Source organism: Delphinapterus leucas, chromosome 3, assembly GCF_059928025.1.
Source record: "Delphinapterus leucas isolate spDelLeu-1000000601 "Yukka" chromosome 3, BTC_Dleu_Yukka2, whole genome shotgun sequence".
Classification (NCBI taxonomy): domain Eukaryota; kingdom Metazoa; phylum Chordata; class Mammalia; order Artiodactyla; family Monodontidae; genus Delphinapterus; species Delphinapterus leucas.
The window spans coordinates 49274496-49289407 of NC_143131.1; the positions used below are offsets into that span (position 1 = coordinate 49274496).

At 34.9% G+C, this 14912-nt stretch overlaps 1 protein-coding gene across 3 annotated transcripts in view; it reads right to left on the reverse strand.

Annotated features, from left to right (window-relative positions):
* Positions 1 to 14912, reverse strand: part of ERCC8 (ERCC excision repair 8, CSA ubiquitin ligase complex subunit) — a 68742-nt gene that overhangs the window by 28636 nt on the left and 25194 nt on the right. For all 3 annotated transcript variants that reach the window (XM_022596964.3, XM_089908884.1, XM_089908885.1), the window contains 4 exons: positions 7050 to 7131; positions 5533 to 5601; positions 4278 to 4344; positions 956 to 1056 (listed from right to left, as the gene is read on the reverse strand). In XM_022596964.3, the coding sequence (XP_022452672.1) occupies positions 956 to 1056; positions 4278 to 4344; positions 5533 to 5601; positions 7050 to 7131 (319 nt within the window). The remainder of the gene's footprint in view (positions 1 to 955; positions 1057 to 4277; positions 4345 to 5532; positions 5602 to 7049; positions 7132 to 14912) is intronic.

Sequence of the window (14912 nt, forward strand, 5' to 3'; positions counted from 1 at the left end):
TCCAAATTTAATTCTGAATCAGAATTTTAACCTACACAGAAATTAAATTCTATTATAAAAATGCAATCGAGGTACTTTGTCACCTGGATTGCAGTGGACTCAAATTAAACACAACTTGCAAATTTTGTGACAAAATGGACACAAAATATTACCATTTCTTTAATTTACTGTAACTTCCTAAATGGCACTGAATTTGTATTAGTTGGCCTCATGTGAGGAAAAAAATAAAATAACAAGTTAATCCAGAAAAGTTTCTACGTTCAAAAATTCAGGGGCAGAAGAAATGCCATACTTACTTGTATCTTTTAGTTTCTTTCTTTTTTTTTTTTTTTAAAGGCCACGCCACACAGCATGCAGGATCTAGTTCCCTGACCAGGGATCAAACCTGGACCCCCTGCATTGTGAGCACAGACTCTTAACCACTGGACCACCAGGGAAGTCCCCTTACTTGTATCTTAAAGAAAGACAACCATAACTTATATATACTACCAAATGTAAAATAGATAGCTAGTGGGAAGCAGCCGCATAGCACAAGGAGATCAGCTCGGTGTTTTGTGACCACCTAGAGGGGTGGAGTAGGGAGGGTGAGAGGGAGACGCAAGAGGGAGGAGATATGGGGATGTACGTATAGCTGATTCACTTTGTTATAAAGAAAAAACTAACACACCATTGTAAAGCAATTATACTCCAATAAAGATGTTAAAAATTAAAAAAAAAATTTTAAAAAGAAAAAAAAAAGCTCACTGGAATCCTTAGTAAAAAAAAAAAGAAAAAAAAAGACAACCATAATTTAGTTGATGTAAATTTAGAAACTGATTTGTTGTGAATGCCTTTTTAAAAAAAACATAAAATCTACAATTTGTCAACATACATTTATTATTTGGTTTCAATTCAAAAATTTCAATATAAAAATACTATCAATGCCATATTTCTATATTAATGTGTTTTTCATTACCTGATTCAACCGCTTGTGACTTTTCCCCATTATGCTGATCAAGAGTAATCAAACATCCTGACGCTCTCCTCACATCCCATAATTTTGCTTTACTGTCAGCACTGAGAAGACATAAATGTTACATTAACGTGTATAGCTAGGATAATAACTGTACTCCTCACCCACCTTTCCAGTATTATGGCATACAGAGGTCTCAGTATATTAGCACAAATGTATTTGTACATTTGGATGGTTGTACTTTTGCCTTTCCAGCAAATATTCAATAGTCAATAGTAGCACAAAGAAGTGAAAAAATAGAAAAAAAAAAAAAAGTAAATCACAAGGATGGAATTCTGTTGTTTCTTCTGCTGTTTTTAATGACATGAGCATCCTCCTCTCCAAAGACTAGACAGGCTTAGAGCTTTGTTCCTTGGCAAATTTGTTACTATATCTGTTCTACTGTTTGTTATTCAAATGTTGCCTAGATGATCAAGCAGTGAACTAATTTCACTTTGCTGAAGAATCCATTTGGTAGGAATATGGTTTTTCTTTTTTTATGAAAAAAATTAAGAATAAGGTGAATCATAAGGACAAAATATTTTTATTTGGTTTCCTGTACTCAAATCAATCTGTCAGATATACAAGAAATAAATTTAATGTCTCCTAGAAATTCGACACTTATTTTCATTTTATTTCAAGTGAAACGAAAAAAGGTAAAACCATGATCATATATCAATTTCAGCTTCTAAACTACTACTAAAGAAAATATAAATCAGTTCAACTGATGCTATCATATCCTCACAAAGCCCTCAATAATATTCTAACCTGTTGGGTTTATCCAGGTCATTTTAATTAGAAAGAGTATTATGCTGCATTTTATAAGCTTATTTCTCATTTATAAACCTTTTAAAAAAATGTCTATACAGGGTTTATCTCTTCCCATAACTTTGGTTATTTTCACAGATCACCATCAAACGTAGCCAATTAGAATAGTCGGCAAAAAGTTAGCATTTCCCATTCTCAATTTGGTTTTCTTTCTTTCCAGCTGGGGAATAGGTCTGCAATGGGAGGAGTCTGAGGACTTAAGTCTCTTCTGAAACAGATTAGATATGCACATAACTAACTCCTAACATTGATTACTAGGTCCATTCTGGTACTGATTCAAATTCCTGGGGTACTCTGAGAATTGAAAGCCTCAGTTTCCCTCCTGATTTGAGGAAAACCAAATTAGAAACAAACAATGTAAATCCAGTCTAGCATGGACCCACAAGTAGTGCCTAGCTCCTCACCTTCACACCTCTTTGGCCAGCCTTCTTATGGCTACATTCTAGACTTTGTTCTACTTCAGAAATCATAAATTTCAATGTCACATTCTGCAAACTACTAACAGAAGCTTCTTTGAGGAATAAACTGTGACAGAGAGGGAGGGCTGGCTGCTTTACAAATATTGAAACATTTCTTTATAAGACTAATAAAGGTAGTTTTTGTAATAATTCTTCTGGAAAAAGTTTTATTAAAATGTCTATATCAAAATTTGATTGCTACTTCCTGTCCCTTCAGTTTTTAAATTTTCTTATCAACACGCATGCTTCTATCTCATTAGGTCCTTGATCCTTCCTATAAGCCTTTTGGTGATTTTATTTCCTTCCTTATACCTGTGACTTGAACGATTTTTAGACAATTGTTAAGTCTGTGTCATTCAATGTTTTGATTTCTGTGGCTTAGTACAGCTGTGGGCTACACCTTCGATAGAGCACAAAATACTGACCAGCAATCCTATGTGCCCTTAATCAGCTCCCTCTTCCATTCATTAAAACTGTTATTCCAAATCTTTAACTACCTTCCCTGAAAATTGCATCCCATTCCAGTATTTTCAATAGATGACATCAAGTTCTACTCACTAAAAAACAACAGAGGCCACTGGGTTCACATTTCTTGAGCTTCTCTGCCAAAGTTACAAATTTAATTGTATTCATGCCTTTTTCCTCCTTCCATGTAGTCTCATGATGCCCTTCATGTGTCAAATCAGTGTCCCCTTTTATTGGGACCCTTGATATTACCCTCTCTTGTCTAGTCAAGGTTCTGATATACCAATTATTCCCTCCATTTCTTCCTTTAAAAAAAATAATTAATTTGTTTATTTATTTATTTATGACTGCGTAGGGTCCTTTCTGCTGCACGTGGGCCTTCTCTAGATGCGGCGAGCAGGGTCTACTCTTCGTTATGGTGCATGGGCTTCTCATTGTGGTGGCTTCTCTTGCTGTGGAGCACAGGCTCTAGGCACACGGGCTTCAGTAGTTGCAGCACGCAGACTCAGCAGTTGCGGCACGTGGGCCCTAGCGTGCGTGGGTTTCAGCAGTTGTGGCGTGCGGGCTTCAGGAATTGTGGCTCATGGGCTCTAGAGTGCAGGCTCAGTAGCTGTGGAGCATGGGCTTAGTTGCTCTGCAGCATGTGGGATCTTCCCAGACCAGGGCTCAAACCTGTGTCCCCTGCATTGGCAGGCAGATTCTTAACCATTGCGCCACTGGGGAAGTCACCCCTTCATTTCTTATCTTCACTAATTTCTCTGCAGCGATACTTTTCTGTCAGCATTTAAATATGTAAGACTCTTCCTTTCAGCAAACAAAACCCCCAACCCCCTTGATCCTCAAGAGTTAAGTGCTTTTAACACAACACTGTAAAACAACTATACCCCAGTTAAAAAAAAAAAAAAAAGAAAAGAAAAAGAGTTAAGTGCTCTTGTTCTTTTTTCCCATATTATACCTACCAGAGACATATCTCTATTAAAGCATTTTTCAGGATGTTCTGAAATCACTGATTTTTCTGACTATACCCCCTCATTACACTATTACCTTCTTGAAAGGACTACGCCTGTGTTACCTCTGTGTCCCTAGCACAATGCATGGCACATGATAGGAGTCATTAAATGTTAGTAAACTGAATCAATGAGTGGATGAATGTGCTGAATCAGATTCAAAATAATTTTGGGTTAAAGAAAATGAATTAAAATGCTACTATTCTTAAATTGACAGTGTTACACTTTTGTAAGCAAAAATGACACAACACAGTTGTTTCATGGGTAGTACTAGTAGATTTGCATTGCTACATAGATTCTGTTGTTTGCTCTGTTTTACAAAGTGAGCACCTTCAAGATAGATAGTCAGGATTAAGATTATGATGCAAAGGAAGATTTCTTTTGGTGATATGAATTAAAATCTGTAACTCAATTATCTTATTTTCCAGGACCTACTTAGCAACTAAATATGCGTCTAACATAAAAACAGTCTTTCCAAAATGCTTATCATCAATTATTAACTTCAAAACCAAATAATTTGCATTTTACCTTGCAGTTGCCAAGATATACTCATAACGCGGTGACCAGGAAACCGCCAATATTTCTTGTCTGTGACCTGCAAAACAACTGTATAAAATGACTTGCAAAATATTTGAAAAAAATCAAAAGATACAGTACAATTAATTTTGTCAGATTATGAAGAAAGCATAGACTAAATCTTAAAAATAAATTGATACAATCATGATTTTTTCACATTTATAATAATCTATATTTAAATATTAATGTGAAGTCTATGGGGCATTTCTCACAATGCTATTTTATTATAAAAGGTCTGGGTTTGCTTTGCAAAAAACATTCAGAGCAAGTGAGTCTGTCTTTTTAAATACAGGTGTTAGCCTAGCAAGTCTATCCATTAATAAGTGATATAGCTCAAGCTTACTTACTTATCTCTACAACAAAATCCCTGCAACAAACCACCATACAAGATAAACATTCTAAAGAATAAAAATGTTCTCTAAGTTTTCAGAAAGTTATAACAGAAAAAAATTATTTTAAATCATGATTGTAAAAGGCATTTATATAAAAATTTTTATCTAGAAAGCACAAGTGATAAGTTCATAGGATAAGTGATTTCAGCATTTTAATTCACTTCTACCTAACTAAACTATTCAAATCATATATTTTCATCTACCTAGCTTATATTCATAGAAATTCATGATAATGTAAAACAAATGTTATCCATCTCACCAAGTTTTCCTGATATATTTATTATGTGTTTCTCAGAGATGAATAAAAATAGTATATCTGAATTACATCCTATTTTTTCACTGTTTAGAATTAGATGATCTAATACTAATAAAAAAGTAGCAAAAATAATTTAAGCTAGTAAAACTTTACCGAAGTATTATTTCAATACCTTTTTCTAAAATATTTTTATTGAGAAAAGAAGCACCTAAATATTAAGAATGTTTACTCAGCCAGAACAATATTAAAAAATGCTCATGGAGACAAATGTACTGATGTAAGTTTCATAAGTAGTTCATTTTTTTCAATGTAGAAATAACACACGGTTTTTGAGTTAGACTTTCTATATTCTTTGAGCTTCCCCTTGGCTACTGTACATAAAAATGTCTCCTCAATAGTTTAGTTTTATAACAATAATGCACAAAAGGATCTTTAATTCCCTGCTGACTTCTAACAACTAGCACAAAATACATCAGTCATGTCACTTATAAAGAATACATTGTTAATAATGTTTCACTTTGTTGAATGGTTTACTCAAAGTAGTTGTTGTTTCAAATACCCTGTAGAATGTGGGAACAGGATCCAGACTTTAAGTCACAAAGTTGTACTTTGGGCCCTCTAGTACCAACTGTAAAAACAAAACAAAAAAAATAGTTTAAGATAATTTTACTATAAATCATCACCAAAAGGAAACAAGAAACTACCCTATGAGTCATGACATACTCACTGTATCCATGCAGAAATATAAAAATGTATGCTAATAATATACTTTAAATAGTTATTAATGTTTATAACTAGAAAAATTCATTTTATTTTAATAGCTTAGCTTTTCCATGGTAATGATATACTTCTAATCACTAGTAACAGATTCACAGAAACTCTGGACACAGACTGAGTGGACCTCAAAGACAAGTTAGTGCCCAAACTCTTTAAAGATGAAGCAGCTGACTGATGTCTGGAGGTGAAGAGATTCATGAAGTGCCACAGAAATAATATCACAGGGACCTGATACCTGATACCAGAAAAACATTTTTTCTTCTTCACACATGAAAATTTTTGTTGCAGGTGCTTTCATAAAAATGGATGTTTAATTTGAATCACACATTCTAGAGAAAAGGAAATCATTTCCTTGTTTTACTGTGTCAAAATGAAAAAGCTGCCAAATTTTGTTCACGTAAAATCTTTGAAACTTTGGTGATTTAAAAGTAACTCTTTCATGTACCACAATGTTCATTGCAGCTCTATTTACAATAGTCAGGACATGGAAGCAATCTAAGTGTCCATCGACAGATGAATGGATAAAGAAGATGTGGCACATATATACAATGGAATATCACTCAGCCATAAAAAGAAACGAAATTGAGTTATTTGTAGTGAGGTGGATGGACCTAGAGTCTGTCATACAGAGTGAAGTAAGTCAGAAAGAGAGAAACAAATACCGTATGTTAACACATATATATGTAATCTAAAAAAAAGAAAAAAAAAGGTTCTGAAGAACGTAAGGGGAGGACAGGAATAAAGACACAGATGTAGAGAATGGACTTGAGGACATGGGGATGGGAAGGGTAAGCTGGGACGAAGTGAGAGAGTGGCGTGGACTTATATACACTACCAAATGTAAAATAGATAGCTAGTGGGAAGCAGCCACATAGCACAGGGAGATCAGCTCCGTGCTTTGTGACCACCTAGAGAGGTGGGATAGGGAGGGTGGGAGGGAGACGCAAGAGGGAGGGGATATTGGGATATATGTATAGCTGATTCACTTTGTTATAAAGCAGAAACTAACACACCATTGTAAAGCAATTATACTCCAATAAAGATGTTAAAAATAAAAAAAAAAGTAACTCTTAAGGGAACAGAAATGTGCTTTCTTAATCTTTGAATCCTAGCCACTTTGAAACCTAGCACAGTGCCCAACTTGTACAATATCCATTAAACTGAATACAAAGAGTAATACACACTTTTTTTTTTAAAGAATTGTGATCTTCATCAGGGTTAAAATGTTTATATCAAAACTAACTAGATATTAAAAGGGAGAAAGTTTTCAATATGTTAAAAAACAACATATGTACAAACCTGCTACCAAACAGTGCTTGGTGGCAACTGGAGACATATGATGACTATAAACTGTTTCTTCAAAATTAAATACATCTGCAATCTGATAATCAAAAGACATTTAAAATAAGTGTAAGTTCTAATTACAATCACAAAAGCAACAAATTTTCTATTTACTTATTTTCACAGTTAGCAATTTTTAATTGACTGTTAGCAATTTATTTATTTTTCTTTAATAAATCACAGAGATCAAAACAAGACAACCACTTGGTTCACCATCTTCCCTTCTGCTCCATTCTGAGGGACTTCAGCATCTACACAGGTGATCTAGCCAGTACTCTGCCTCTCAGTGCCATACAACCTCAGCTACCACACCCAGAACATTCTCATCACCTAGAACTGCTTCTCCTTTGAAATCACCTATTTCAGTTATATATGACCAAATTTTATATCATTCCAGGTCCCCCCCGCCCAGCTACCTACAAGACACCCCAATAAAGCCCAGAAGTCCTATCAGTTCCTTTCTTCACTTCTTTTCCTTCTTCAGCTTGGATTCCAAGTTTCAATGCTTCAACTGCCAATATCTTTGATGTTATCATTGCATTTGTCAAGACCTCAACCTGACTCCAAATGTCTGCCTTCCGTGTACCTATATCCAGGTTTAACTACACCAGAGGTCAGCAAACTTCTTCTGTAAAGGGTCAGATTGCAGGCTTTGAGAACCAACTACTCATTTCTGTCACTGTAGTGTCAAAGTGGCCATAGACAATAAATGAGCATGTCTGTGTTATAGTAACACTTTTTTTTTTTTTACAAAAAGAGTCCATGAGAAGCCTTGGCCCAGAGCCTAGACTTGGCCTATGGGCCGCAGTTAGTTGACCTCTGCCCTATCCAGGTGAAGAAAATCTTGTAATAGAGAAGACTAGTATCACCATAAAAGATCATTCATCTCAACTGGGCTTTAGTACTGACTGCCGGTCCTACAATTTCAATAGCATTGTCTACAATATTTGCAGCTACTTCAAACCTTCGCCACTCTCCACAAAAATCGCCACTTCATCACTACAGGTGATCTGATCTTTCATTCCAAAGAGAAAATAGGAGCCATTCAATGAGAATTTCCTTATTGTCTTAACAACAAACTTATAAACACATTTGCTTCCGCTTATCTTTTTTCCTTCTTCATTCCTGTTATCATGAAAAAAATGATCCTTCCTCTTATTTAATTTCCCCACCTATGTTCAGATCACTTTCAGTGCTGTCAGAAATCTCACCCTATACATTATTGCCTCTATCTCCCGAGTATGTATAACTGCTCTCTCCCTACTGGCTCGTTCCCATCAGCACTAAAACATGTTCAAGTCTCTTTCATTGTAACAGCACTCCCCTCCCCAAGACAAAAAAACAAAATCCTTTTCACCCAAATTCCTCCTAATTAATCTTCTTCCTCCCCCTTTAAATCCAAATTTTGGCTGTCTCTAATTTCTTATCTCATATATTTCTGAACTCACTGCAAACTTATTTTTTATCTCCACTACTCCCGCTCTCACCACCCTGCCAATACCACTGATAACCTTCTATCACCAAATGTAGTCTTTATCTTACCTAATCCGTCAGTAGCATTCAACACAGCTGACTATTCTACCTTCGTTAAGACAGTCTCTTCCACTGGCTTCCATTATATCACATACTCCTGATTTCCCTCTTATTCTCTCTGGCTAGGCCTTTTCATTGTCTTCTGCAGGCTTTGTTGTTCCTTCTCCTGTCCTTATAATCCTCCTCAAGGTTTAGATCCCTCTCTTCAACTGCCACCTATATCCTAGTGACTCACAAATCTATATTTTCAGTTTAGACCACGCTCCCAAATTCCACCTAGGTATAGCTCAATTCCTGGATTATCTCCACTTGACTCTACACCTTAAAGTTAAATAGAGAAGACTCTAGAGAAGACATTCCTCTAAGCCACATCATATGCTCAAGCTATTAAAACACGCTCATGGAAAACTGAGATGAAGGTATGAAAAGTACCTAATACATACATTAATAGGAAAAACTAATGATGGGAGTGGAGAATGGAGAAAAGGACAGTATCTTGCCTTCCTTATTTTTCTTTATACATAGCAGAGGCACAATTGTTTCTTACTGAATGCTTTCAAATTTATTATTAATAAAATACTGTCAGGCTTCCCTGGTGGCACAGTGGTTGAGAGTCTGCCTGCCGATGCAGGGGACACGAGTTCGTGCCCCAGTCCGGGAGGATCCCACATACCGTGGAGCGGCTGGGCCCGTGAGCCATGGCCGCTGAGCCTGAGCGTCCGGAGCCTGTGCTCCGCAACGGGAGAGGCCACGACAGTGAGAGGCCCGCGTACCGCAAAAATAAATAAATAAATAAGTAAATAAAATAAATAAAATACTGTCATACCTTTATTTCAAACAGAATTATGAACTCATGGAATACTGTTTTAAGTTAGCAAAACATTTATGTTTTAAAGAAAATTTAAATCCAAGATGTCAGAGTTTTAATAGAAGTCAATGTTAAGGAAAGAAAATGTAAATGTATGGCTTATTAATTTTTAATTAATTAAATTAAAAAATTTTAATTAAAAGCCATACTTTTAAATGAAGTGTAACATACAGAAAAGTACACAAAAATCGTAAGTGTACAGCTCAATTAATTTTCACAAAGTGAATTTTCACAAAGTAATGGCCACCTTTATTGAAAAATAGAACATTACAAACATTACAAATACCCCAGAAGGCTCCTTAGAACCCCCCCTTACAAATCTCACCAAGAAAGATAACCATCATACAGGCCTCTATCATCATTAGATTAGTTTTGTCTATTTTTGAACCTCCTATATGGGGAATTATATATTAAGCACTCTAGTTTTTGGTTATTTTATCTAATATTATATAAGATTCATACATTTTGTTAATACAGAAGTGTTCCCTTGTCATTGTAGGAGAGTACTCCGATGTAAAATTTGCCAGATTTCATTTGGCTGCTAATGGACATTTGAGTTGTTTCCAGTTTTTGGTTATCATCAACAGTGCTGCTATGAACATTCTTACAAATATCCTTTAGTACACATATGCATGCATTTATATACCCAAAAGTGTAACTGCTGGGTCAGAGGATAGGCACATATTTGGCTTCAGTCAATACCAAATATCTGTACCAATTTGTGATCTCATCAGCAACATATGTAATGTGTGATGATGTTGTCATCAACCTCTTTTAAGTTTGGCCATTCTGGAGGGTACAGAGAGGTATCTCATTATGTATTTAAATAACACATCCAGGTGCACAATTAATAAAGTTGAACACTTTTATTTATTGGCTATTTGGATATCCTCTTTCTTGAAGTGCCTATTCAAGTGTTTTGCCTATTTTTCTATAGGACTGTTTTAATTTTTGTTGACTATATAATCTGTACATCAGTCCTTTTTCAAACATATGCATATGTCAGATATATCATCCCATTCCATGGCTTACCTTTACACTTTTGTAATAGTGTTTTTTGATGACTAGAGATTCCTAATTCTAATGTAGCTCAATTTATCTATCTCTGCCTTTTTGGTTTGTAGTTTTTGTGTCTTTAACTGCCATAAGCCATAAACACATTTTCTTTTTTCATCTTTAAGCTGTATCATTTTATCTTTCACATTTATACTTGTAATCCACCTGAAATTGACTTTTGTGTCTGGTGTGAGGTAAGGGTCAAAACTAGTTTTTAAATATGGATACCTAGTTCATCCAGGACCATTTATGGAAAAGGTTATCTTTTCCCCAATTCACTGCAGTGTTATTTTTATCATAAACCACATCATTATACAGCTATGGGTGTGTTTCATGATTCTCTATCCTGTTCCCCTGTGTGTGTTTGTTTTCACTTGTACCAATATCACACTGCCTTGATTAGTATAATTAATTTATGGTAAAGTCTTGGTTACAGGTAGTGAAGTCCTCAAGCTTCATTCTTCTTCAAGAGCGCCTTGTCCCTCTGCATTTCCATATGTATTATACATTAGAATTACCTAGCCAATTTCCACAAAAGAATTCTGCAAAGATTTTGATCAGAAATGCATTGATTCTATAGATCATACTGGGTAAAATCATTATCTTTATAATATTAAGCCTTCTAATTCTTTTCTTTCTTCTTCTTTTTAGAATTGAGGTATAGTTGATACAATAACAAAGTGATTCATAGTTTTTAAAGGCTACATTCCATTTATAGTTATTATAAAATATTTGTCATATTTCCTGTGTTGTAATATATATTCTTGTACCTTTCTTATTTTATACATAGTAGTTTGTACCTCTTAATCCCCTATGCCTATCTTGCCCCTCCCTCTTTCCCTCTCCTCACTGTGGTAACCATTAGTTTGTTCTCTATAACTGTGAGTCTGTTTCTTTTTTGTTATATTCATTAGCTTGTTGTACTTTTTAGATTCCACATATAAGTGATATCATACAGTGTTTGTCTTCTCTGTATGACATTTCACTTAGTATAATACCCTCCATGTCCATGCATTTGATGCAAATGGCAACATTTCATTCTCTTTTATGACTGAGTAGTATTCCATTGTATACACCGCATCTCTGTTATCCATTCATCTGTTGATGGGCAGTTGGGTTGCTTCCATATCTTGGCAATTATAAATAATGCTGCTATGAACACTGGGATACAAGTATCATTCTGAATTAGTGCTTTTGTTTTTTTCAGATAAATACCCACGAGTGGAACTGCTGGGTCATATGGTAGTTCTATTTTGTTTTTTGAGAAACCTCCATAATGTTTTCCTCAGTAGTTGCACCAATTTACCTTCCCACCAACAGCACCCAAGGGTTCTCTTTTCTCCACATCCTCACCAACATTTGTTATTTGTGGTCTTTTTGATGATAACCATTCTGACAGGTGTGAGGTGATATCTCATTGTGGTTTTAATTTGCATTTCTCTGATGATTAATGATGTTGAGCATCTTTTCATGTGCCTGTTGGCCAGCTGTATGTCTTCTTTGGAAAAATGTCTATTCAGGTCTTCTAACCATCTTTTAATTAGGCTTGTTTTTTTGATGTTCAGGTGTATGAATTGTCTATATATGCGAATATTAACCCCTTATCAGTTATATCATTTGCAAACATTTTCTCCCATTCTGTAGTTTTCCTTTTTGTTTTGTTTATGGCTTTCTTTGCTGTGCAAAAGCTTTAAGTTTAATTAAGTCCCATTTGTTTATATTTGCTCTTATTGCTTTGCTTTAGTAGATGCAAAAAAAAATTTAGTATGATTTATATCGAGAATGTGCTGAATGTTCTGCTTTCTTTTAGTTTAATGGTTTCCAGCCTTACGTTAAGGTCTTTGATCCATTTTGAGTTTTTTTTTGTATATGGTGTTAGAGAATGTTTTAATTTCATTCCTTTACATGTGGCTGTACAGTTTTCCCAGCACCAGCTATTGAAGAGACTCTCCTTTCTTTTCCGTTATTTGGCCATGCCACAGGGCTTGTGTGATCTTAGTTTCCCGAGCAGGAATTGAACCTGGGCTCTCGGCAGTGAGAGTGCAGAGTCCTAATCACTGGATCACTAGGGAATTGCCAATACTGTCTTTCCTGCATTGTATACTCTTGCCTCCTTTGTCGTAGATTAATTGACCATAAGTGCATGGGTTTATTTCTGGGCTCTCCATTCTGTTTCACTGATCTATGTATCTGTTTTTATGCCAGTACCATACTGTTTTGATTACTGTAGCTTTGTAGTATAGTCTGAAGTCAGCGAGCGTGATTCGTCTAATTCTGTTCTTTCTGAAGATTGTTTTGGCTATTCAGGGTCTTTCACGTTTCCATACAAATTTTAAAATTATTTGTTCTAGTTCTGTGAAAAATGCCCTCGGTATTTTGACAGGGATTGCAATGAATCTGTAGATTGCTTTTGGTTGTATGTTCATTTTAACAATGTTAATTCTTCCAATCCATATACACGGTATATATTTCCATCTGTTTGTGTGTTCTCCAATTTCTTTCATCAGTGTCTTATAGTTTTCTGAGTACAGTTCTTTAACTTAAGTAGGTTTATTCCCAGGTATTTTAATTTTTGATGGGATTAAATGGAATTGTTCCTTAATTACTCTTTCCGAAAATTCATTGTTAGTGTACAGAAATGCAACAGGTTTCTGTATATTAATTTTGTTTCTGGCAACTTTACTGGAATTCACTGATGAGCTCTAGTAGTTTTCTGGTGGTGTCTTTAGGATTTTCTAATGTATAGTATCGTGTCATCTGCAAACAGTGACAGTTTTACTTCTTCTTTTCCAATTTGGATTCCTTCTATTTCTTTTTCTTCTCTGATTGCCATGCCTAGGACTTCCAAAACTATGTTGAATAAAAGTGGAGAGAGTGTGAATGTGACATATCCCACCATTTATTTAGGTCTTAATTTCTCTCAATAATATTCTATAGTTTTCTGTGTAGTGTTGAGTGGTCCTGTACACTTTTCAATTTCTTACTAGGTATATGATGACTTGTGCTGCAATTATAAACTATATTACTCTTGAAATTTCATTTTATAATTCTTTGTGCCTGGAATGCAGATACAACTGACCTTATATTCAGCAATTTTGCTGAATTTTCTTATATTATAATTTGGCTAAAGTTTCCTTTGGATTTTCCATGTTTGTAATCATGTAATCTGTAAATGCCAGTTTAAGGAATTTCCCGTTTATTCCTACTATGTTAGGAATTTTAAAAAAATCACGAATGGGTATTGACTTATATTAAGAAGTATTAAATATTTTCCTCAATAAAATGGGTATAGAGAGAACGTACCTCAACATAATAAAGGCCATATATGACAAGCTCATAACTAACATCATACTCAAAAGTTAAAAGCTGAAAGCTTTTCCTCTAAGATCAGGGAGAAGAGAAGGATGCCCACCCTTGCCACTTTTATTCAACACAGTGCTGGAAGTCCTAGCCAGAGCAATTAAGCAAGAAAAAGAAATAACAGGCATCCAAACTGGAATGGAAAAAGTAAACCTGTCTCTATCTGCCCATGAAATGATATTATACATAGAAAACCTTAAAGACTTCACCAAAAAACTGTTAGAATAAACAAATTCAGTAAAGTTGCAGGATTCAAACTGTTAAAAAAAATCAGTTGCATTTCTATACACTAATGATGAACTATCAGGAGAAATTAAGAAAACAATCTCATTTATAACTGCAGCATAAAGAATAAAATACCTAGAAATAAATTTAACTAGGGAGGTAAAAGGTGTACACTGAAAACTATAAGAAACTGATGAAAGAAGCTGAAGACACAAATAAATGAAAAGATATTCCATACCAGTGGACTGAAAGAACTAACAGTGTTAATATGTCCACAGCACCAAAAACAATCTATAAATTCAGTGCAATTTCTACCAAATTCTCAATGGCATTTTTCTAGAAATAGGAAACAATAATCTGAAAATTTGTATGGAACCACAAAAGACCCCGAATTGCTAAAACAATCTTGAGAAAGAAGAACAAAGCTGGAGGCATCACACTTTCTGATTTCAGACTATACAGCAGTCCCCTTCTTATCTGTATTTCACTTTCCTCGGTTTCAGTTATCTGAGGTCAACTGTGGTCTGAAAATATTAAATGGAAAATTACAGAAGTAAATAATTCATGTTTTAAATAATACACTGTTCTGAGGAGCATGATGAAAGTTTGCTTGTCCCACCTGGATGTGAATCATCCCTTTGTTCTGTGTATCCATATCATATATGCTACCCACACATGAGTATAGGAAAAAATATAGTATATACAGGGTTGGTATATACTATAACCACGGTAATTTGATAGTATCCGTGGTTTCAGGCACTCAGTGGGGGTCTTGGAAT